Source organism: Danio rerio, chromosome 21, assembly GCF_049306965.1.
Source record: "Danio rerio strain Tuebingen ecotype United States chromosome 21, GRCz12tu, whole genome shotgun sequence".
NCBI classification, from domain to species: domain Eukaryota; kingdom Metazoa; phylum Chordata; class Actinopteri; order Cypriniformes; family Danionidae; genus Danio; species Danio rerio.
Genome location: NC_133196.1, coordinates 42,618,027 through 42,643,688, shown reverse-complemented (window position 1 = coordinate 42,643,688; position 25,662 = coordinate 42,618,027). Strand labels below are relative to the sequence as shown.

General features: G+C 36.7%; 1 protein-coding gene across 3 annotated transcripts; it reads right to left on the bottom strand.

Annotated features, from left to right (window-relative positions):
- Window positions 1-2,558: 2,558 nt before the first annotated feature.
- ccdc92bb (coiled-coil domain containing 92Bb) lies at window positions 2,559-23,227 on the bottom strand. 3 transcript variants are annotated; one of them, XR_012396858.1, is made up of 7 exons: window positions 23,136-23,227; window positions 20,311-20,473; window positions 18,055-18,102; window positions 17,625-17,971; window positions 14,978-15,345; window positions 7,060-7,101; window positions 2,559-3,859 (listed from the first exon to the last, which is right to left on the bottom strand). XR_012396858.1 is itself a non-coding variant. In XM_003200893.7 (5 exons), the coding sequence occupies exons 2-5, from the start codon at window positions 20,438-20,440 to the stop codon at window positions 15,028-15,030; spliced, it is 843 nt and encodes a 280-aa protein (XP_003200941.2). In that variant the 5' UTR covers window positions 20,441-20,473; window positions 23,136-23,227; the 3' UTR covers window positions 10,141-15,027. The 3 variants fall into 3 exon arrangements, 2 of the variants coding, with proteins under 2 accessions (XP_068072234.1, XP_003200941.2); XM_003200893.7 differs by lacking the exons at window positions 2,559-3,859; window positions 7,060-7,101 and having other exon boundaries at window positions 10,141-15,345; XM_068216133.2 differs by lacking the exons at window positions 14,978-15,345; window positions 17,625-17,971; window positions 18,055-18,102; window positions 20,311-20,473; window positions 23,136-23,227 and adding an exon at window positions 7,355-7,412.
- Between the last annotated feature and the right edge of the window lie 2,435 nt (window positions 23,228-25,662).

The following is a 25,662-nucleotide window of genomic DNA, read 5'->3' as shown; positions in this document are numbered from 1 at the left end:
TAGGTCAAATTTGCCGTCTATTGGGTTGGTGGCATGTAAAAAATCTAATGAATCCTTATGGACACACTTGATGGCTTTAAAATATGCCGATTTTAATAGTTAAGATGTAATGGCTTGTAAAGGTTTTAATGGCATTTGTAGTGGAAATCATTAGATTCTGTTATGGTTTTATATATTTATTGAAATATATTTAGGTATTTTGTTTAGGCCATTTTTGTTATTTTACTTTTTTTTCAATAGCTAACAAGCGATTACCCATACTTCAGACACCTTTTCTTAACTCTTTTTCTTAACACAGACTCACACCTATACAAAACACAATTGGCAAAATGTATAATTTTTTTTTTTCAAAACTATGTTTCATTAAATATATACTGACTATTCATTTCAATACAGAGCACATCTTTCTATGCACACACTAACTTTATCAAAACACTGTAAATCTGACTCAAAAGGAAATTATTCTGTCAAGAATAACACTTGTTTTCACTTCACAAGGTACATGCATTCAATAAAAGTACAACTGGTTTCAAAATACTGGCTATTGTTAACATTACAAAAACTGAAGAGATTTTTATGTTTCAGATTTACAGGTATTTGCATGCAAAACATGCAATCCACTGTTTTGATGTTATCTAAGGCACTACACCTTGGATAAAACCACCTGGCGCCTGGTATGTCAGATCCTCCCTTGGCAATCAATCATCAACTGTGATGTCCCTGCAAAACATCATCGATGGCTTTAAGGAGGGACATCTGTCCATGTGGCTGATGGTCATAAATCTTCCACCTCCATGCAAAAATGTACTCATCTATGGGGTTGAAGAAAGGTGAATAGGGTGGAAGGAAGAGATTTACCAGTCTTGGGTGGCCTTGGTGGAGATCATTGAGAAAGGCAAGCATGCATTTTGTATTATACCATAACCTGACATGCTGATGTCCTGCCTCATCTATGTATATGAATTCATGAGGGGCCAGGTTGGCCACCAATTCCATAACTCCCTGAAACAAAGTTTATGTAAACCATGTCATTACTGTATACCAAACTGTACTGAATCCTATTACTGTGTAGGTTACCTACTTGCAAAGTGCAAAGCTTATAGGACATCGAATTGAATATACACTATACCTAAACATATTGCTGTCGTAGCTTCTTGACCCTCTCACTGTTTCTCTTAAAAAGAACAGTGTAGAGCTGCTTCATCAGCACAGTGTTTGGACAATGTCCGCGTAATAGTTGTGAGGTTGATGCTATCAATATTGACAAATATCTCATAGTCCGCCATAATTCTAGTTTGAATTTAATGCAGTTTCATTGCAGTATTTGCAACAACTACTTCTATAATAGCAAGCTCTTGATCATTACAGAGGAGATTTTCTTTTCCCCCAGAGGGTGGAAGACATTGCATTCTTTAGAGAGACAAAAAGTTCAACATACGCATTACTGTGTGACCATATTGACATGTCAAGAGAGAGTAGAAATAATCCATGTAAAATGCAATGCTTGTTGATTTGTTGAAAGATGCGTATAATGGAGGCAATCGTTTACTGCCTTAAATTGGGCAGCGCTCTTTCACCAGCCTCTGTTAGCAAAAAAACATGGTCAATGATAGTGTAACAAATTTCACCACTGACACTGTACAAGTTATAGCTCAAATGAAAGCTCTTGCCGGTGCTAATACAGTTATAGCATTATTTTTACTGAATTATATTCACATATTAAACAGTTTCCGAATGAATCACAGTGTTTTCATTGGCGCAGAAGTGAAAACAATACATTTATAATCACTAAGCAGCCCCAGATAGCACAGACAGCTGTCATCTCTTACCTTATGCTGTTTGCATCAGGGCCATTTCTCCTCTGTTTTTGAGGTGATGTGCATAAGTAATGCTTTTTTATGTCTGACGTGGTCCAAACACAGTGAATTATGTTTGATCAAACAAAAGACTAGTGAAATATGTAAACAGTGATCGGTCCCTGTGGCTTTTATAGCACTTCTCATCAGTTGGAATGCAATAACTTTTGCATAGATTATGGTGGAGACATTTTTCTTTTTTCCTATGATTACAGACATGTGCAGGAACCACCAACATTAATTACAGCACGCTAGACCACACAGACCCTAAAAGGTACACTTTCAAATTTGAGTTTATAAAAAAAATGGTCCCACTTTATATTAAGTGTCCTTAACTACTATGTACTTGCATCAAAAAATAAATACAATGTACTTACTGTGTTCATAATGTATTTGAGAACACTTGTGGTGCTTTTGAGTTGGGATAGAGGTTGGGTTATGGACAGGTTTTGTGGTATGGGTAGGTTTAAGGGTGGGTTAAGGTGTAGGCAATGGTCAGCAGTGTATTTACAAATGTAAGTACAGAAGTTAATTACAGATGTAATTACATACAGGTATTTAATCGTGCATAAGTACACAGTAAATACATGTATTTACACAATAAGTACATTGTAACAAACTATTAAATCCTGTGTAAGTACATATTAGTTAAGGCCACAGTATAAAGTGGGACCAAAAAATACAAAAAGCACCTCTTTTTTTAGGTGTTTATTATAACACAGACCACATATACAGTTATTTTAAACACTTTCAATAGTGTTTCATGAAAATTCAAAGGGTTTTCTTTAAAATGATACCAAATTTTTGCATTTACACCTCTGCATGTGGATTTGGGAAGCTTTTAAATTTGGGGAGGCAAAATCCAGGCAGAAATCCTAAAATAACAGCAGAGTTTAACTGGTTAACTGTCATATAAAATACAGCCAAGAAAAGTCGCACTTATGAAACGGTTACAGTAAAAAACAGATTCTGTGTTTGTTCATTTTGTTTGCAACAATCGTCTACTCATTATCATTAGTGAGGTCTTGTGCCATTTTATAAATGTTTCTGGCTTTCTCTAAGTTTGCCTTTGCTGTCTTGGTCATCACCTCACAGACAGAATCAGCTTCATCCGCTTTGTCCCATCCCGTGAGTCCTCCTTCAACAGCTCCTGCCAAAGCAGAAGTTCCCAGCACAACGCCTGCGATGATCGGAGCTGTAGTGACTGCTCTCACACAGACGGCTTTTACTGTTGCTGTAACATTTTCTGCTTTCAGTAAAGCCACAACAGCTGCCACTGCGACTCCGATGCCCAGAAACGCTCCGATCAGCATCCCTGTACCCACTCCTGCAAGCCTAATCCAAAGCTTTTCATAAACACTCTTCTTTGCTTTGTCTCGTTTGCCTTCTGCAGACAGATTTTCCTCCTTCATATCCTTCATCTCCTTTTCAATTTCCTCCGCCACCATGTGAAGCAGCTCATTGTTGTAGCCGGTTTTCTTCTCTATCTTGTCTATGGTTTTCAGCATTTTTCTCAGCTGAACTCGGTTGCTCTTGTAGCCCCGCAAGCGCTTTTTCCAATGTTTATTATCAATGACAAAACAGCGGCCTTCACATGAATCAACAAGTTCCTGTAGTTTTGCACTCTTCTGTACAAACTCCTCAATAGTTTGACCCTCTAGATCTTCACCACGAGTGAATAAAATAGATATATGCTTGAGGCTGTCCTCACACTCTTCGAAATATGACTTTAAAGTATCTATAATCGCCGTTTCTTGTTCTGTGTATCTGGCAACATTAAGAATCATAATGCACATGTCAACACTAGGACCCATTTCAGTGATAGATTTGATGATTTCAGATTTGATGGTCTCCTCATAGCTAGCTCATTGCTACAGTCTCAGATGTAGGTGAAGCTTTAGTCTTGAATAGATTTTGTCCAAGGATTGTATTCCCAGTGCTGCTCTTGCCAACTCCTGTCTTGCCGAAAAGGACAAACTTCCTCTCAGGTTTACATTCCTTAGCTTTTGAAGAAATATGAAAAACACACATGTGTTAGTAAATTATAGAATTATCCGGAAATTACCCTTCCACACTGAGTGCAAATACATTCACGCTACAACAGACAATTTTCTTTAACCCATCCCCCATAGCAAAATTTCTCTGGCCCAGATCTGGCCCACACCATCAGCATTTGCTTGGCCCACATGCCGCAGTGAATTACGGTACATGACTGGACCAATTCTGGCTTCCATACAAGCGGCAAACATGGACCATATGTGGGCCAAGTCTCAGCCAAATTAATAACCCATAACTGGGCCTGAACTGGGCCCGATAAGTTGGTGTGTTACGATTGCAATGTTTTTTATAAACCCATGAAGCATTTCGCTTTATGGCTGTGCTTTTTCTTGAAGCGACCTGATTGATAGAATTTTTTCTTTGCTCAAAAATAATATAAATGTATTTTAAAAGTGGGTCAAGCTAGGCCAAACTTATGTGGCCCACATGTACATTTAAACATCTGGGCCAAATACTACATTTGAGATCTGGCCCAAGTCTTGAGGGCCGCCTATAAGACGGTGCCACCTCAGCCAAACCTGGGCCATGTTTGGCCCATATGTTGCATGCCAGTGCCAGACGAATGCCTGCTGTGCCAGCTTTATGCCAAATCTGGGGCAGAATTCTTTGCTACCTGGGATATGTGTTCATTTCCCCCCTATATTTGCCCTGTGATAAGTGTACAGCCTCAAATGGCCAGATTCCAAGCATGATTCGATTCCTTAAACCGACAATGCCTTCAAGTCCTTAACTCTCTTGACTGAAGTGAATGTGACCAGGAGCACTGTACTTGAGCTGTACTTACGCAATATCAAACTAGCCTATTTTTAGAGGGGCGTTAGCTGCACTAACAATTCCACTTAGCACCCCTAAACTTTGCAACCCAAGCTCATTGGAAATATGTGCTCAGGACTACATTTTTGAAAACCAACAAATATGTACCCTGAGAGAAGCCGATTGGCTTGTCGCCGTGCATAATATATCAGCTTGATATCCTCTGACCCACACATCCTCCCTTTCTGATAGTGTTTTAAAAAAAACTAGTAGAGAAAAGCCATATTGGCGGCGTACTTCCACCACAATCTCATGGAGTTTTTGTGGGTTTTGTTTTACCTGGTTTCAGGATCTGTCCTTTATCAGACTTGAACCCTGGTCTTCTACGTTCCACCTCACAAGTCTGGTGCCATACATGTCGAGCTACCTAGCAAACCAGTCATCAATCAGCAAAATCTGGGAGGAAACCACCCCAAAGAATTTATTTTACACATAAAATGCAGCCATATGTACCCATGAGCACATATTTCTTGGTTCTCAAAAATGTACACCAGGGCACATTTTCCCAATGTGTCTGTGTTGAAAATTTCACCTTAGTCCTCTTTAAATTTCTTGATGCTTCCTTATATATTTGGCTAATGCAGTACTTGAATGTTACCTGTGTGTTATCTGAATTCTGCAATTAAATTAGTTTACAACCCTACCATAATAATAAAAATACTAGAACTGCCAATGGTATGCATTAATCTTGAGTGCAGCACCTACAAACTAAACCCATAGACAAGTAACACAGCGACTGTGACCTTCATTGGACATGAAGATTGCATTACACAGTGCAGATTTCAGTTTCAAGCTATATCAAACAGACCTGTCTGTAATTATCAAGAGCTATTTAGGTCCTAATTAATACAGGGGTGTTTGATCAGGGTTGGAGCTGAACTCTACAGGAAGGTAGAAGGTTCTCCAGGAACAGGGTTGAGCACCTCTGGACTATGGCCCTACCGTACCCAAGCCCTAAACCCAGCCTTCACGGAAACAATTGGCAATCATTAGATACAAATAAAAACATGCTCCTGTTGATTTATAACACTGTTAACCAGTAAAATCCAGTGAAATCTGTTTGCTAAAAGTGGTGGGAATCTTTATGATGGATTCGATTCCAATTCTTGGGGTCATGATCCAATTCCAAAATGATTCTTAACCTACATTTTCCCTATTTTTTCTGCTCTCCGCCTTTACATTTTAAGCAGAATAGAGTTTCTATGCTTTTGTTTAATGATTAGAATCTCTGTATGACAGAACTTGCATCATTAAAATATATATATATTTTAAAAAATGGTTTTGGATGAAATAGCTTTGAATGTTAGTAAAATTCTGCACATTACAAAGAGCAGTTATGAAGAACAAAAAAAAATGTATTTCTTGATAACATTAACAAAATGTTAATAAAGAATATTGGCTTTTTAGTAGTTATAAAGACAGTGGCACACTGGACGAGTGTGAGGAACCACATCACTGCATCTAAAATGACTCAAGGTTTTACTTTTCACTTTTGGGTGTGGAAGGAATTTGAACAGCTTTCCTAAGCAGCGGCTCCAAAATGGACCAGAAGCGCTGCGCCTGTAATTCTGTCCAAATGAAGTGAATTTGGCTGCATGCATATGTGCGCCTGCAACACTTTTTCTCTGTTCAGAGCTTGTGCCGGCGGAGGCCTAATTTGAATACAGAATCATTCTGAATATTGGAGAATTGATTTTTTTTCTCCCACCCTTACTTGCTAGTAGGTGGTTTTAATATCTTACATATTTATCAAATAAGTGCTTCACGACAAAGGCTGAGAATACTTATGTACATGTGATTTTTCTGTTATTTTATAAATTTTTTTGCAACAATTTCAAAAAAAAATTTTTCCACATTGTCATTATAGAGTATTGTGTGTAGATTTTTGAGAAAATAAATGAATTGAATCCATTTTGGAATAAGGCTGTAACATAAAAAAATGCAAAAAGTGAAGCGCTATGAATACTTTCCAGATGCACTGTGAGGACAAATTAACCCTCAAAAGTATAGATAAAAATGTAATCGATTTTATTCCTCTGATTTCAAAGCTGAAAAATTGGCATCATTAGGCTACTACAGCCTCACGATTCTTCATTGTAATATGCGGATTCACTGTTCATAAAAACTGCTCTACTGGTAGAAAAACAAGAAAAGCTAGTTGATTTTTTTCATTACTAACTGCAATTCACAGAATCTAATGTGTAAACAGTAGCAGGCTACAATCAGAAATAGTTGAAAACAGATGCAAAGTTTTTGATTTCACGTTCTCATAATTTTTCATTAAATGTTCTACCTCAGTTACACAACTGCTACAACATACACAGTTTCTTACCTCCCATTATTCTTGTCCTTTTGTGAAGATAAACTCTGTCATCTGTAAAACAAGTTGCATTCATTCAACACAATCACTGTCCTTCAATGCAGTCTTAGTTTATGAAATGGCATAAATTTTCATAAATGTTAAATTCACATCCTTTTGAATAGTGAAATAAAAACATTACCACAAAGTACTGAGGCACATTTTACACTATGCTATAAAATTGCTTAGATTTTTGATATTTGTATACAGAAAAAAACTGGTGAGTATGAACAGATTTCCATCAATGGAGTTTAAAGTCATCCTCTACCTGATGAAGATGAAAAAAACAACAGAAGCTACTGTAGTCAAAGCAGAAGCTCAAATGTAAGGTTGGCGTCAAATGTTTTTCCCACCAGATCATTCTCACACTTCCTGGTCGGTGGTCAGGGCTGTACTTTCACAGCTTTTCTCATTTACATTGAAGATAAAATGATACTTGTTGTTAAAACCTTTACAACTTTTTGCTTAGTTCATTTATTGTTGTAGGTTGTGTGTGTGTGTGTTCACTACCATGTGTGGATTTGTATCAGTTTAATCCAAAGCCCTAATTCTAAGTATGAGACACCATAGTTTGTTTACAAAATGATCATTAACCACAGTTTCAGAAGTATACTATTAGCACACTTGCTGTACATTCATTAGTTTTCCTTTGGCTTAGTCTCTATTTCAGAGGGTGCCACGGCGGATTGAACCGCCAACTATTTCAGGATATGTTTTATCCGCAGCGGATGCCTATCCAGCCGCAACCCAATATCAGAAAACACCAATATATTCTCACACTGCCACACACACTCATACACGACGGCCAGTTGAGTTTATTCAATTCACCTATAGCGCAAGTGTTTGGACTGTGGGGGCAGGGCCGGAGTGGGACTCCTTTTCAGCCCTGGAGTTTTAAGCCTTAGACCTGCCAACCTCAGTTCACAACTGACTATATTAAAATAACATCATTTCCTATTCAGTTTCTAATAACACTATCACGTCTTTTTCTATGCTTTAGAATATCAAATGTTTTTCATAAATACGAGAAGATTAAAGAGTAGCTAAATCTCTATCACTATTCTTTAAAACATCACAATGTCCTTTCCTGCAATATCTGAATATATATATATATATATATAACGGTGGTCACACAAAAAATAAAAATAAAATATGTACACCTACATAAGTAACTCAAACAGTATTATATTATTATTATTATAATTATTATATATTATAAGTTGAGATTCGAACTTGGGTCGACTGGACCATAATGACGATGTTTATGCTGGTGCATTTGGAAGAAAAAAATTAGTATTGCACTGTTATCTGCAAGACTCTTTTAACCACAGTATTACTTTCTGTTGAAGGCTTAATCTTTTTCTCCCCTTTTTAGATTTCTGATCGAGTTATATCAGATTCATTAACGTAGTGAATCATCTGGTTTTCATTGAACAGGTGTATTATTCTACTCATTTCAAGAGTTCACACTTAGCTGATGATTGATTATGAGCAAGTTTGGCATGCTGTCCCGGGAGAGAGCCCTGAGCTCAAAGGTTCTTGAGCCCTGGGCTCCCTCCCGTTTGAAGGGCGAGAGGGGAGCCTTGAGCTCAGGTAGATCTCGACAACTCCTCCTTGATAAAAACTGATGACTAAAAATTGAATGCTGTGAAAAGATATGCTGCACGGTGACAGATTAACTGTAGTGCAAACTTTAGATTTATCAATTTACTTGTTGTGCATGTTTTTGGAATGTGGGAGGAAACCGGAGGACCCGGGGAAAACCCACGCAAGCACGGTAAGAACATTTAGTCCCAAAGCAGTAGATTTTCAAGTCGTACACTTACAAGTATGACATACAAATATTAATACATGTTGTATACACACAGTGCTCAGCATATATAAGTACACCCCTCACAAATCTATCTTTAAAATTCATATTTTTAATAGGAAGCTATACAATATTATATTTGTGCATATACATTAGATTAGTCATTTGACGCCAAACCTGGAGCTAATCTACCAAAATAACTTACGATAACGGTTCAAAAACTAGTACGTGCAAATTTATATGTTATAGAAAAATATTAAATACACATTTAAAAAAGAGGAAAAATCAAGAGAAGAAAAAAACCAACCCAAGCTCATTCTGAAAACGTAGTCCCGCGGACGTTTCTGGAGACAGCGGAATACGTCCCGGGAGGTACGTACGGCCGCATTTATTTTTTTCAAGCGAACGAAGCGAAATAGAAAAAAAAAATCAGGGCTTTTATTTTTTTGGACGGCTTTTGTAAACTGTTGCTCGGGTTTAGGGAAGCGAGCGGGCGGGCGGGTCGATCGGTAAAATTGGTTGGGTTCAGGGAAGGAGGAGGGCGGGTCGGCCGATTGGCCGGTCGCGCAGTCAATCATCCGGTCAGTCGGACAGCGGCCTCTGGTGGGTTCACGCGAGAACAGCGCGGGCGCGAACCGCACTCGCGAGAGGCGTCTGAGGTGCAAAAAAGTGCACAACAGCGGCCTCTCGCGGATTCGCAAAAACAAAAACTGCAGCCGTACGTACCCACCGGGACGTATTCTGCGGTCTCCAGAAACGTCCACGAAACTACGTTTCCACAATGAGCCTGGGTTGAAAAAAAAATGGAAAAAAAAAATTGTTTGAATTTATTTGTATTGTCTTTAAATTTCTAAATATGTCCGGTGGCTAAAATATCGTTTTAATAAATATATCTGTTTAATAAATCTGTTTTGTTTAAATGCACCAAAATCCATTGTCTATATTCACTGAGAAATTGATAAAATATTCATTTTCAAACTGTGTACTCAGTTATGCTGAGCACTGTAAAATATACTTTAACATTGCTTAAATACTTTACAAAATGACAGTAGAATCACAACACTTACTTTCATTCACTATCCTTAGACTTCTGATTTATAAGGGGCCACCACAGTGGAATGATCCACCAATTGCTCTTTCATTTGTTTTTTGTGACAGAGGCCCTTACAGCCACAGAACCAGAACAAACTGGTCAAAATAATACAAATACAAGCACTCTTTGTCTCAATAAACAAACCACAAATCACTTTCTATATCTTTAATTCGTCATAAAGCTTTTTCCCAAAAAGCAGAAGCGTGACAAAACAAAGTCAATATAATACATTTGCTATCTACATTCACTAATTCTGTTCTAAAGTGTTTTATGGCATCAGAATAATCCACTTCATTGACACAAATAAGTACTGAATGTAGGTTTTAGATGCTTTAGATACTAAAACTCATCCTTTGCAAAAAAATAAAAAGTAAATAAATAACAAGCATGAAAAGATGAACTGGGTTTCAAAAATCACAAAATTCTAAAACTTTTGACAGCGGACTACAAAAAAGCCAATCAATCATTAGTGAACAGAATTTTCAGTTTCTATTTTTTTAAGTGCAGGGTTAAATTCAGGATCTAGAAGTGAAAATCACATTCATTTTCATAGCGGAACAGATATTAGATTTTGAACTCCAATGTAAAAACTGCATTTACCAGAAGTCTGTAGAGATTCAACCAATCAGAATAATGTGTCACATTGCAATAAAAATGCTACGCAATATGTAATTTTTCAAATTACTTCAATATTTATATGTATGATATGCATGTTTTGCAAACAAAATTTTTTTTTCCTTTCCCACCAAGCAATTTTGTGTTTAAAATGTGTAAACCAGGGGTGTGCAAACTTGTTCCTAGACGGCCAGTGTCCTGCATATTTTAGTTCCAACCCCAATTAAACATACCAGAACCAGCTAACCTAGCTCTTTCTCGGTGTACTAGAAACTTCCAGGGAGGTGTGTTGATGAAAGTTGGAGCTAAACTATGAAGGACACCGGCCCTCCAGGACCGAGTTTGGACACTGCTGGTCTAAACACTAGATGCCTAGTAGACAATTTAGACGGACTTTAGATGTGTAGTCATATATTCCTGTCAATTTGATGACTAGCATATTTTTGCATTTTTGTTACATATCTATTAGATTTTCATGGGCAGCCAAAGTTGGTTTTAGCCAAGACATCTATATTTAGACATTTATTAGACATCTAATAAACAAACCAAACCAAATCTGACACTATTGTGTTTGCGTGTTTTCAAATATAATTTTCTGCAAAAAATTATTTCAACCCGGGCTCATTGTGGAAACGTAGCCCCGCGGACGTTTCTGCGGACCGCGATTTACGTCCCGGGAGGTACGTATTCGAGCGTTTTTTTGTTTTCGCGGATAGGCCGCTGTGCGCGCTTTTTCGCGTCTCGGGCGGGCGCCTCTCGTTCGCGCCCGCGCCGTTCTCGCGCGAATAGCCGCCGGATCAAAAAAAAAAAAAAAAGCAAAAGCCCCCGTCTTCGATTTCGACCGCGTTTTCGGATCCCGCCGCATTCTCGCCCTTATTTTCCAGATTCCGTTTTTCGTCTTACCTGATTTCCGGAACCTGCCGTTCCCCGGACTCGATCCTGGTCGTCGTCCACCGTGGCCGGCTCTGGCTCGTCCTCTTCCTCCTCCTCCGGGGCCTCCGCTCAGCCGATGCAACGATGTGAGCTAGGCGGACAAACTGATTGCGTCGGGAAAGCCCTCCACTCGGAGGCGAGCCGTCGGCCGGCAAGCGCGAAGAGAAGGGGCGGAGCGGCGCCACACCGCCCCGCGGCATTCGCTCGAAAAAAAAACAAACGCGGCCTTTACGTACCTCCGGCCACGTAAATCGCAGTCTCCAGAAACGTCCGCGGGGCTACGTTTCCAGAATGAGCTTGGGTTGAATTATTTTGTGATCCACTTTGCTTGACTTTGTTCACCACTAATAACTCTTAAAATAGCCATATAATTCTTATTATTATTATTATTTGTATATGTGTATATAGTAGTTCTTCTAATAAACAATATTTCTGTGCACTTCACTATTTAGTAAAACATAATCTACCACAACCTTCGCTTCCCCCTAAGAAATGACCGTCTTTACTTCCTGGTCAGGTGGGATTTCTTTAGGGCGGGGCTATCAGTGCTTGTCTAATTTTTGGCTTGCTTTCGTCCATTCGTCAATCTTTCATCAATTCGTTAATGCCCGTCTTTCAACAATCCAGCTGGTTCCCAAAGAACTAAGCACCGCCCTACATGTTTTCCCACATTTCATGACCATTTCAAGTGAATGTATTATGCCGACTTGAGTTGTCTCCAAACAACTCCCTTTGAAAGCGTGCTAAAATAACAGCACTCAACACTAATGTGCACTAGAAGGTGAATGGTTGTTTATAGAGTGTTCTGGATTCAACAGTAAAGACGTTTGTCGAAAAGTGACATTATAATTTAGGTTCTAGTGTTTAGGACAGAAACTTTAAGGTGCAGTAGGTGGTTGGCTTCAGAAACATTTTTTTGTTGTGCTGGTTGAAAGTGTCTTCACATTCCAATAGTAATGATTAAACTAATAGACCTAAATGTATTTATATGTATTTTTATATTCTGGGTAAGGCATAAAACAAAAAAAAAAGTTCATCCAATTAAATATTGTCAGACAGATAATTTCAATTATTCTGATAAGTAGCCCAAACTGTCTGTCAACAAATGTAGATTTGTACAACTGCGCATCTGTTCACGCAGATCCACCATTTGCACGTACATGTGTGCATGTGTGGCGCGCGTTCATGTGCAAACAAGAGACACATCTGTAAAATCAAATTCTGAATCAAAACTTTTTAAAATCAATATTGGAGTTAGGTTTGCATGCTGGAGGGAGGACGACACCATGGCTGAAGTATTTCTTTTAGACAGGTAAAGCTGATGTAGATTGTGTTGTATCATGAATAGGTTATATGCACAGAAGTGATGTTATGAAACCAGTGTGTACTGATATCTTCCGGCGAAAGATTGATGTGTCTATTTTTAATTTTATAAGGGACCAATTACTGCATCCATAATGTAAATGTCTTTTGTTTAGTTTAACCACAAAACATCAGTAAACAGGGCTATTCTGCCTAGCCTGCTTTACTGAGCTGAAGTTGGTTTCATATTCACATTGGTTAATTTTTGAACAATGACAACCTGTGATGCGTTCCCTACATTGTTTTACATGCTACTTTGAATATTAGGTCTGAAATAGCATGAAAGTATGCAGGGCCGGAGTGGGACTCCTTTTCAGCCCTGGAGTTTCAAGCCTCAGACCAGCCCACGACTGACTATATTAAAATAAGGTCATTTCCAATTCAGTTTCTAATTACACTATCATGTCTTTTTTTGAGAAAACAGCTCCTTTAGAACTTCAAATGTTCAACAACCCTAACAGTATTATATGTCTTAACAATAAAAATGAAAATAATAAATTACTCAGACAAGGATCAAACCTGGGTCGATGGCATCATAACCTAACGTGCTAACCCCTGGACCACAACAGCTGTACATTGAGAGGTGACTCATCTGAGTTATATCATCATTAACCTGCAGGCTGCACCATGCCCACGAAGCTGCGAGAAAATAGACAAAAAGAGCAGAGCTTGTAAAATAATGAATAAGAAGATTGTGGTCAAGTAAATGAATAAATTCATTTTAAAAGTGTGACTGCTGAGAGCAACAGATTCTGGAGCTAGGGACACCGGCCCTTGCGGCCAAAAAACGGACCGGCCCACCGGGAATTCTCCCGATCCTCCTGATTAGCCAATCCGGGCCTGATTGGCTTAGTAAAAAGTGTAATTTTTGCACACAGCCGGCCAACCACTAATCATACAGTTGTAGCTTAAGGACAAAGCGTGTGAGAGAGTGGGACCATTAGGACAAGTTTTGCTTGCTACACAACTGAAAACGTGCTAGGTACAATACAGTTTTTTGTTCGGAATTGTAACGTTAGTATTATAAAGTACTGTAAAGTTTTCTTACTGGTGAATGACATGAAATAGTGGGTTGTCTGATGTCATCTTTAAGGTGCACACGTTTGTGTTTCAGGAGGCAGGGAAGGGACTGTGGCTGCATCCGAAACCACATACTTCACTAAAATCAGTATGCGAGACGAGTAATATGTCCGAATTCATAGAATTCGAAAATCAGTTTGCGAGAAATACCCAGATAACTTACTCCTTCCGGCGAGATTCTGAAGTGCGCTTCCCATGCACGCTGCACCATCCCATGATGCTCCGCGAGAGATTTCATGAATGGGAGTGAAGCGACGCAACTGACACAGGTAGGTAACGTGACCATGACAAAATGGCGATGTAGTACGTGCGAATTCCATTCGTACTTTTCACATTGATACTGTATAGAACGTACTTTTCTAATGGCCAAGTAGTACTTTAAATTCAAATGCAGCACCTACTGAGTAGTAGGCGGTTTCAGACGCAGCCTGTGTTTCAAAGATATTTCGCTAACCCGGTAGCTTTTTGGCAGATCACCTACTGCACCTTTAATAATTTTTGTTCTTGTCCAGTGTCTGTGCTTTTTCTCTCCAAATGTTATGGGAAACAAAAAAAATCTTTGCTTCGGCAACAGACTTTCACATTCCTGTCTCCTCCAATTCTTTTCCATTCCTGAAACAACAGCCTGATTCAATGTTGACAACTTGTGGACAAATCAAGTAGTGCAATAACAATTGAAAGCGCACATGTGATCTGTGTACATTGTTACAAAAATAAGCGTAAGGTACACCCCTACAATTCTGATGACATAATTCACATCTAGGCCACTGTGCACAGACCATCGCATACACATAAAACTGAAGAACTTTTTAAACAGGAGATGTTTTATAAGAGATGTTCTGCAATTTACTGACCTTCCACAAGATATTTTGACAAATCTTGGTTGATGGTCAACAGTTGATGCTCAACAATGACTTCCATAGTAAAGAAAATGAAATGCTACGCAAGCCATTGGAGACCATCAACATCTCTATAATTTAAATGAAAGATAAACATACCTCCAGAACCAAGGCTTCTAAAATAAAAAGAACCCACGGAATAAAGTGCTCTATAACTCTGTTGTCTCTGGCCCAATGTCCTCCCTCAGTGGTCGATCCCGGAGTCTACTTATTCGAGCTTCTGAGATCCTGGAAAGGCCGCCTTCCCTCCAGTGGCCTCCAATGGAGCTGCGCAGGGGGAGGAGCCTGTGTCTGAACGGATAGAGGAAGAGGGCGGGGTCAGGCATGGGGCGGGGTTCCTCGGGCCCAAACACCCTCTCGCGGGGCACACATTCCCGAACTCTCTCTGATCTCCGCAGCCTTCCTGAAGATCGGCTCTGATGAGGACTTTCTAGCACACATGAAGAATTAGCAGTCCATTCCGGTTCCTGTAAATGAATAAAAAAAGAAGTCTGATTCATGACTCATGACTGTTTGCGAGTTCAATCCCAGTCAAAAGTTTGGGATCATTTATCTCTTTTGAAAGAAGCCTTTTCCAGCTCACCATAAGAGTGCATGTATTTGATTAAAATATAGTACTGTATATACAGTATATATATACATACACACACATAATGCTCAGTATACCACCGCTCACAAATCCCACATCTTTTAAATTCATATTTTTAATAGGAAGTTATACAGTAATATATTTGTGCATATACATTAGATTAGTCAGTACTGAGGCCAAATCTGGAGCTTATCTAACAAAATAACTTACGATAACGGTCCAAAAAGTAGTACAGACAAATGTCCTACTTTCCAACTGCTCATTAACGCACAGGGCAGCAATTCAATGCATTTAGACATGTAGACATGGTCAAGGTGCTCTCCTGCAGCTTGAACTGAGCATCAGTATGGGGAAGGAAGGGGATTTAAGTGACTTTGAATGTGGCATGGTTGTTGGTGCCAGAGGGGGCTGGTCTGAGTATTTCAGAAACTGCTGATCTACTGGGATTCACATGCACAACCTACATGCACAACCATCTCTAGGGTTTACAGAGAATGGTCCGAAAAAGAGAAAATATCCAGTGAGCGGAAGTTCTATAGTTTTGTTTTTATGGATGTGTGTATTACATAATTACATTATAAATATATATAATAACAACATATATCATATGCTATCATATATCACAATAATCATGGAAAAGGAAACTTTTATTTTAAATGCGATTAAGAGGAAAAACCTTGTTTTGACATTCTTTTAAATCAAATCACAAATTATATCAAGTTATCTCTAAAAATAATGTTTGTATGTGTATTTAGGGACATTTTGTCTTGGAAAGTTTACTTAAAATGTACTAATGTTAATTAACTTAAAATTATTAACTTAAAAATTAAAAATGTAACTTGTTTACCAAGTTGCTAAATCTAAATATATATTATATATAATAGTTTTAATAACTCATCTCTAATAACTGATTTATTTTATCTTTGCTGTGATGACAGTAAATAATATTTTATTAGACATTTTCAAGACACTTCTATACAGCTTAAAGTGACATTTAAAGGCTTAACTACAGTAGGTTAATTAGGTTAACTAGACAGGTTAGGGTAATTAAGCGAGTCATTGTATAATGAAGTTTTGTTTTATAGACTATATATAATATAATTATGTATATATGTAATTTATATATGTAATTATTTATTTATGGTTTGTAAATGTTATGTCTGTCCAAATTTTCTGCTAAACTTTGTTACACTTGTTATAAAAAACATGACATTCTGTAAAGCACTGGTATAAAAAGCATGGGACTTCCTCCAAGTGATGTGACTTCCCCTGGTGGGAAACTCTAAAAGGCATTGAGGCATGTCATTATTCTTCCTCTCATTGGTTTGTATAAATGTACAATTGAAGTCAGAATTATCCCCTTTGAATTATCTTTCTTTGTTTAAATATTTCCTAAATTATGTTACACAGAGCAAGGAAATCTTCACAGTATGTCTGATAATATTTTTGATTCTGGAGAAAGTCTTATTTCTTTTATTTCAGCAAGAATAAAAGCAGTTTTTAATTTTTTAAAAGCCATTTTAGGGTAAACATTTTTAGCCCCTTTAAGCTATACGTATATATTTATGATAGTCTATAAAACAAACCATCAATATACAATAACTTGCTTAATTACCCTAACCTGTCTAGTTAACTTAATTACCCTAGTTAAGCCTTTAAATGTCACTTTAAGCTGTATAGAAGTGTCTTAAAAATATCTATTAAAATATTATGTACTGTCATCATGACAAAGATAAAATAAATCAGTTATTAGAAATGAGTTATTAAAACTATTATGATTAGAAATGTGTGAAAAAAAAAACGGGGACTAATAATTCTGACTTCAACTGTATATACCAATTGTAGATTAATTGACAATTGTCAACTCTTTTACTGTGGTCTTACAGTGAATCATTCACTCTTTAAAAAAAGGATGAAAATTCCATTTAGACATGCCATGTGGTGTCTGCTTTGAAGCTACTATATTGAACTAAAGCACGAAATGGTGGTAAATGTCAACTCTGTTCCCGTCAACTCATTAATGTTTTAAAACGGTAGACAACAATTGAAACAACAATTAGTAACAGAACCAAATGCTCGCCATCATTTTGCATTATTTGACATGAACAATGGATTTGTTTTACTGTAAATCATACATTTGTTGTACATCACTCATACCTGCAGTGTGCCTCCTTCATCCTCATCTTCTTCATCCTCCTCCTCATAGTCTTCAGTCTGGTGATACAATCGAAAGTGTGCAGAATGCAGCTGAAAGGAGAGTTGAGCGGCCACATCGGTCTGCTTGCGGAGGTCCCGACTCAGTGTTGTAATCTTATGACTACGTCGTTTTAGCTCCTCCAGGAAGCGCCGCTCTTCATCTCGAAGACGGACTTGTAGTGCGCTTGCGATTGCTCCTTTTTTCCTCAGCTCTGCCCGCAGCTCCACCAGCGCACTTTCCTGCTCAGCCAGATGCTGCTCTGTTTCCAGTAACCGCACCTGGAGCAGATCTTCCTCCAGCTCTATGTCTGAAAAAACATGTAGAGGAGGAGCGTGGAGTTGGACAGACTGCAATCTTCATATGATTGAATGTGAAATCTTGGAGACTCACCTTCTTGGCTTTTTGCTGGGGGTTTTTCACTGAGATCACAGCTCAGTTCTGTGGAGGTGCACACAGAGATAAAGTAGGATGTTACAGATAACATATTAACAATTGCATGAACATGTTTTAGTTCAGGAGATGTCGTGAAGAAGCGCCTTCTTGAAATAAAGGAGATATAAATTAATGTTTGAAACAAAACAAAGAAAACATAACAACATTCTAATTCAAATGTAAAAATGTGTTTTAGTTGTCTCCATGATAGTTTATAGTATTAAAAAAATTATTAAAACTGTCAATAATAATAATAACAATGTTATTAAGTAATAATAAATAATTAATGCTGAAACTGATGTTTTACCAGTCAAAGATTTCATTTAAATAACTTTGTTTTTAGAAAATATTACCAAAATATTGACTTTTACCCGGGCGAGGCAGTGGCGCAGAAGGTAGTGCTGTCGCCTCACAGCAAGAAGGTCGCTGGTTCGAACCTCGGCTCAATTGTTGTGTCTGTGTGGAGTTTGCATGTTCTCCCTACATTCGCGTGGGTTTCCTCCGGGTGCTCCGGTTTCCCCCACAGTCCAAAGACATGCGGTACAGGTGAATTGAGTAGGCTAAATTGTCCGTAGTGTATGAGTGAGTGTGAATGTGTGTGTGTGGATGTTTCCCAGAGATGGGTTGCGGCTGGAAAAAAAACTTGCAGGATAAGTTGGCATTGTTGGTTCATTCCGCTGTGGCGGTACCGGATTAATAAAGGGACTAAGCTGACAAGAAAATGAATGAATGAATGACTTTTACCCACAAAAATAGATGATAAAAATGTTGGTGAAAGAGAAACATATTCCTTCAAGATCAAAAGTGTGGTTTAAGCATGCGTTACATTTACCCCAACAAATATTTGTATCAATTTTTAAGTGAATATGGACAATAAATTTTGTGCATTTATACAAAACAGCGTTATTGAACCGTTATCTTCATTAAAATAACAGTGTGCTCTCATAACATCTTTAGTAATAGAAAAAAATACATTTAAATTCAAATGAGGTGTTGCAAAAAACAAACAAAAAAACTTTTTTGTTTATCTGGATTTTATCTCTTTATTAAAATTTATTTGAATATTATTCTCTAACATTAATAGGGTGTTCGTATTTTTTGACTGAGATGTTTAGTTATTTTGTTAAACTAGTATATTATATATATACTGTATACTTATGTATACTTATTTTATTTAGATTTCATTCATTCAGATCTAGGATGTGTTGCTTTAGTGTTCCCTTTATATAGGGATTAGATAGATAGACAGACCAATTGACCGACCGACCGATCGATAGATAATAGATAGATAGATAGGCAGACAGACAGACAGACAGACAGATGATAGATAGAAAGAAAGAAAGAAAGAAAGAAAGAAAGAAAGAAAGAAAGAAAGAAAGAAAGAACCCAGGGTTGTTATGAAGACGTACTCCTGTTTACATTTCTGGACAGTGCAAAATATGTACCAGGATGTAAGTTTTTTTTTAATTTTAGTTTTTGCGAAAACACTGTACACTTTTTCAGATCTCGAATTTCACTCACGAGTGCCATACACACCTGCTCTTCTCATATAAATCCACCAGAGGCCACTGTCAACTAACTTACCGACTGACTGACCAATTACCCCTTTCCTGAACCCAACCGGTAGTGTTTTTAAAAGCACCGACTGACCTGCCCAACGCTGTTTTTAGCGCACAAAAAACAGGACCCATCGGCGGTGTCATACAGCCCTGCAGCATTCCTTTTAAAGATGAAATGCAGCTATTCATAGCTCTGGCTATTTAATTTGTACTCTCCAGAAATGTGTACGGGGCTACGTAATCACAATGAGCCTGTGTTGAATAGATAGATAGACATACAATGAATGTTAATATTGTTTAAAACATATTATAAAAGTTGTGAGGTTGAATTAAATGATGAAGGCTTTAAAATAAACTCATAATCCAACCAAAACAAACAAAAAACAAAGAAATTCCGTCAATATGTTACAAACCTGTTTAAGTTTATTTTTGAAAACTGCAGACTTTATATTCTATTTTATTTATTTATTTTTAATTCTAATAAGGATGGTTAGCGGTTTCAAACATTCTTTAAAATATTTTCTTTTGTGTTTAATAAAGAAAAGAACATCATATAGGTTTGGAACCACATGTAGGTGAGTGAAGAGTGAGAACGTTTTTTAACTTAACTAACTGAAAAGTATAAGGGATTGTATTATGTTTATTGTTTACTGACCATTGCATCGTTTCTTAAGGTTGCGTATCTCCAGCTGCAGACCCGTGAGGAGGATTCGGTGCTCCTCCTGCAAAAACGCTACATTGCGCTCAACACTCTCCACCTGCTGGGCAAGTGTGGATCTATCCATGGAGAGCTCCCTGATGATGCAGGTTTACAGCACCTGCATGCAATGAAAGGGGAAATTGTTAAAAGATGATTAACTAGTTCAAATTCAATACAGCTTTTTATTCCCAATTATTGGTTTAATAAAATTGGTGGTCTCCCATTTATTTTGAAATGTAATTTTGCTCCAAATAAACTCCCTATAATTTTTTTTTCTAATTAGTATGACAGAGATATATTACATTTATTTTCCTTAATTGATGACTTGGGGAACTTGTTAATTTATGAACAGTTTATGAAAATTCCTCAATTTCCAATGCCATTAAAGAAATTTAACATTATTGTAAATGCTATCCCAAAAGAATGAATTCATCTAACAAATAATCATATTTAATATATAAATGAAAAAAACCCATAGAACCCTTCTTATTATTAGAAGGTATTAGTGAATATAATAAAAAATGCAACAACAAACTTATTCTTCGAATTCTCCAACAAAAAAATCTAATTGCTCCAAGAGGGAAATCATATTAGAAGATATTGATTGGAAAAGAACATGGCTTCTTCCTTATAAATATGTAATCCCAAACAAAGCAAAGGAAATCCATTTTAAAATTCTACACAAAATTTACCCGGTCAATGCATTTATCTCAGGATTTACTGATATTGCAATTTCTTGTTCTGTCTTGCAGGAAAATGAGGAAAAGTTGACTCACATGTTTTTTACATGTAAAATCTCACAAAAGTTTTGGTCAGATCTGTATAATTATTTGAATAAATCCCAATCAACAAAACAAATCTTTAAACTGAAAGATATTGTTTGTTATTAGTCTAGTCCCCAAAAATAAAAATGAAGAATATATATATATATATATATATATATATATATATATATATATATATATATATATATATATATAACTTTTTTATATTATATGCAAAATTCTTTAGCCACAAACAAAAATTTCTTAAATCCTCTCCCTCATTTGCCCATTTTTTAATTGAAATTGATTCCTTGCTTAAAGCTATACGTCTATCTAACAACCAACAATTCTGCAAGTTAATAGAAAATTATGAAAATATCATCCTTCCAGTATGTTAGTAATTAATGTTTTCCGTATTTTTAAATTTAGTTTAATATTGTCCTTCCTCAATCTTTATTTTGTTCTCTTTTTTGTCTTTCTATTATTTTGTTTTACTTATTGTTCTTATCACTTTGTAACTGTATATTCTTGTATTCCAGTCTACTACAGATTAATTCCTGATTTATATAGAGCATTTCTTTTTTTATTTCTTTTTTTTTTTTTAAAGTTTAGAAAAAAAGAAAGGGGAAATTGTTGGTATTGTATGTCTGTAAAAAAAAACTAATGCACTTTCTTTTTATTTATTTAATTCTTGAATTTATTTAGTTACAAAGCAGAACATAATTATAGAGTGCAATGACAATTGCTTACTTTTTCATCAACATTAGTTCAAGTACTCATTAATTAGTTCCTCATTTTATTTTTTAAATGTCTTCATCAGTAATCCACGATGAACCAAAATCAACCAGCTAAAGTGATTCCAACGCAACTTGAGTTAAAACAGAAAATAAAGCGGCAGAAAATTAATAAAGAATGTTAGAAAACAGCCATTTATTTCCAATGTTACATTATTTTTTGGTTTTTACTATGAATGTCAATAGCTGCTTTTTTAACATTCTACAAAATATCTTGTTTTGTGTTTAGCATAAGAAATACATTCATAAAAGTTTAAAACCACTTCTGTTTGATTGGTGAGGAAATGTACATTTTTGGGTAAAATAGTTACTTAGTTTTTACCATTGTATTTCTTTGATGAGGCTTACTGTACATAATGTAGTTTTCACCAGAAACTCCAAGTTTCAGCACACTTTTCGGGGGAACTATCCAGCACTTATAGTTATTTGCTTCTTTACAATGAATAACTTGTTTTAATTATTAGTAAGTCGATTGTAATCTAAATGAATAATAGGCCTATTAAATGTAGCTACATTCTCGGTTTTGTGTGGACTTATACAACCATATGTAATTAGTTTTTCTTAAAAGCATTTGTAAATGCTGCTTTCAAATAAACTATATTACATTCTATTTTTGTTATACTCTGCAAAGAGAAATACTTTCGCCATTTTAAAAACAAACAACGGTACTTCAGAAGGCTCGGAATAATTTTCTGGGCTTTAAAATGGCTCATCCCCCCTACTTCAGCATCAGGAGACTCCAGTTAAGAATGAGCATTATGTCATTGTTTCATCCGGGAGATTCTTCTCATCCAGGAAATGCGTAAGGTTGACAGGCGAATGTAAACACGCAATATATGGTTTTGAGCCAAACAAATGTTGGCAAACAACGTCTTTTTCTTGACAGAAAGCACAAAATCTTGCTGTCGATGTCTTAATGATGCTGTATCTTTATGGCACGATGACAACAAAACTAACCGACGCGTATTGATCTTTGGAATGTGTCGTCAAATAACGATTATCTAAATGAATACGACACTCTAATTATTGACAGAAGCATCTACTGAATGCTATTAAAACGATATATTATCGGTTATGTTTTCCACACAAGCGCTGCTTTAATTCTGACTTTTTAAAGCACACATCCTGTATCGTGTTGAAATCAGTGCGCCGCGTTTTAAGGTCAATAATCTCAATGACATAAACATGCCGATATTACCTCATGCTTCTCAGAGCTACTTACGATGGGCAGATGAATGATGCAGGACACATCCAGTGCAAAGCATCGCCACCAAATCTCTGCGTCAGGGACACGAAAGGGTTAGTTCACCATCTGCCATATCCATCCCCATCCCAACATCTTATTCATTTAGCCAATGAAGTGGACTGAAGTGACAAAAAGCCCCGAAGTTTCATCTGTTTTAGAAGAATCAGGAATACGTGCTTGTGCTCACACAGCTCATAACAAATCGGACATAGCATATTTAAACTGCAAAAAGAAGAGTACAAAATGTCACTGTTATTATGTGTAATGATTTTTGATTATTGTTTATGGTTTGTAAAATATAGGTGTTCTATTTCTTTAATTGTACATTTTTGTTAACTTAATTAATTAGGGTATAATTAAGTTTAATAATTTCCCTGCTGAAAAATCCAGCTTATACCAGCCTAGGCTGGTTGGTTGGTTTTAGCTGGTCAACCAGGCTGGTTTTAGAGGAGTTTTGGCCACTTCCAGGCTGGTTTCCAGCCATTTCCAGCCTGGTTTTAGCTGGTCAGGCTGGGAGATGACCAGCTAAAACCAGCTTGACCAGCCTAGCTAAGCTGGGAGTCCAGCCAAAACCAGCTATATCCAGCTTAAACCAAAAAAAAAAAAAAAAATGGCCAAAACCCCTCTAAAACCAGCCTGGTCAACCAGCTAAAACCAGCCTGGTTTAAGCTGGATTTTTAGCAGGGAAATAATATAAATAATTAAGAAATCAGATTAAAATCCACTTAATCAACAGGAATTGTAGTGTAGGTGCTCCATCGTTCTTATGAAATGTTTGATGCAGTTAAATGATCTTTGTTTTCCTGATAAGTCTTTCCATTAATTAGTGTAAAGGCCTTTCTTCCCAGTTTGAAACAAAAAGTTGCATTGTACAGGTAAGCGTTCTCTAAATCCAGAATAATAAGGGTTAGTTCATCCAAAAAATGAAAATTACCTTATAATTTATTCACCTTACAGAGAGAAAGCACTCACTAGAGTCGTGTTTGGGTTACAGCAAATGATTCCATTCACCTTCACTAAAAGGCCTGTGACATAATTAGTAAACTGTTGTTCGTTTGAGGCACAGTCTAAATGGCTCTGCATGACATCAGCAGCAGAAATCCTATTTATAGCTGCAGAATTATCATATGTGTGAGGCTGAACAAAAACAGTCTGAGTATTCCTACACTAACGGTTCTTTTCTCTCCACTTAATCAAATGAGCTTGATTGTTTTATAGCACTACGCCACACCTCTACGCTATTTAGCTGCCCTTTACACTAGTGCAATTTAATTTTAAAATGTTTTTTACAATGAAAATGTTCCTCATTCTGGCATTTTTTGTGCACTTCAGAAAAACGATACCTGCCTAAAATGCATGATATTTAACCATTCATGCTCACTGGGAATGCACATATTTTGCTGGTATTTGTACTTGCAGTCTAGGCTCAGTGGTTAGCACTGTCATCTTACTGCAAAAAGGTCGCTGATTCGGGTCCCAGCTGGGTCAGTTGGCATTTCTGTGTGGAGTTTGCCTGTTTTCTCCGTGTTCATGGGGGTTTTATCTGGGTGCTCCGGTTTCCCCCACAGTCCACTTTACAGGTGAATTGAATAAAGTCAAATGGCTGCAGTGTGTGAGTGTGATTGTTTATGGATGTTTCCCATTACTGGCAATTTTCCCATTGCCGGTTCATTTTGTTGTGGCGACCCCTGATTATTAAAGAGACTAAGCCGAAAAGAAAATGAATGAATGGATAATATAATATATATATATATATATATATATATATATATATATATATATATATATATATATATATATATATATATATATATATATATATATATATATATATATGACCATATTGTTGTATTTTAATACATTAAATAAATAAAATGTTTTATTGTTGAGCATACCTGCTTTGTACCATAATCTACTATCTTGACTCTTGTCATCCAGCATCTGTAAAGAAGGTGTAATGCTGCCCTCTAGTGGGCTAAACAGAAAACCACTGACAAAACCATTTCTTTCTAATAATTTGAAAAAACAAAAACAACAGATTTACAAGATATATCAAGTTGGATATAACAGAATATATCAAATTGGAAAATAAAAGATAATTATAATAGTAATAAAAACTAGATGTGTGTGCTAAAATAACATATTTAGAGGTGGATTTTTATTTATTTATTGATATTTTTTTAGTTTATTAACTTGTTTTATTCAGATTTACATTTACATAAATTTATTCCTGACTTAACTGAACCTAACCTCTACAACTTTGATTCCTATTTATGCTAATTTAAGTATCATTATTAATTGTCATTTAAGTTTCAGTATGCTACTTTTTTGATACATTTTGCCAGCTCTACTGGTTCTCTGGCCTAGTCAAAAACATTTACAAAGTTACAAAGTTCCGTGTTTAATCATATCCATATATCCATATGCCCTGACTAACCAAAACCAGGATAAAGCGGGGAACCGGAGAGTTAGTGCTAGGAAGAACCAGTGAGGTACTGAAGAG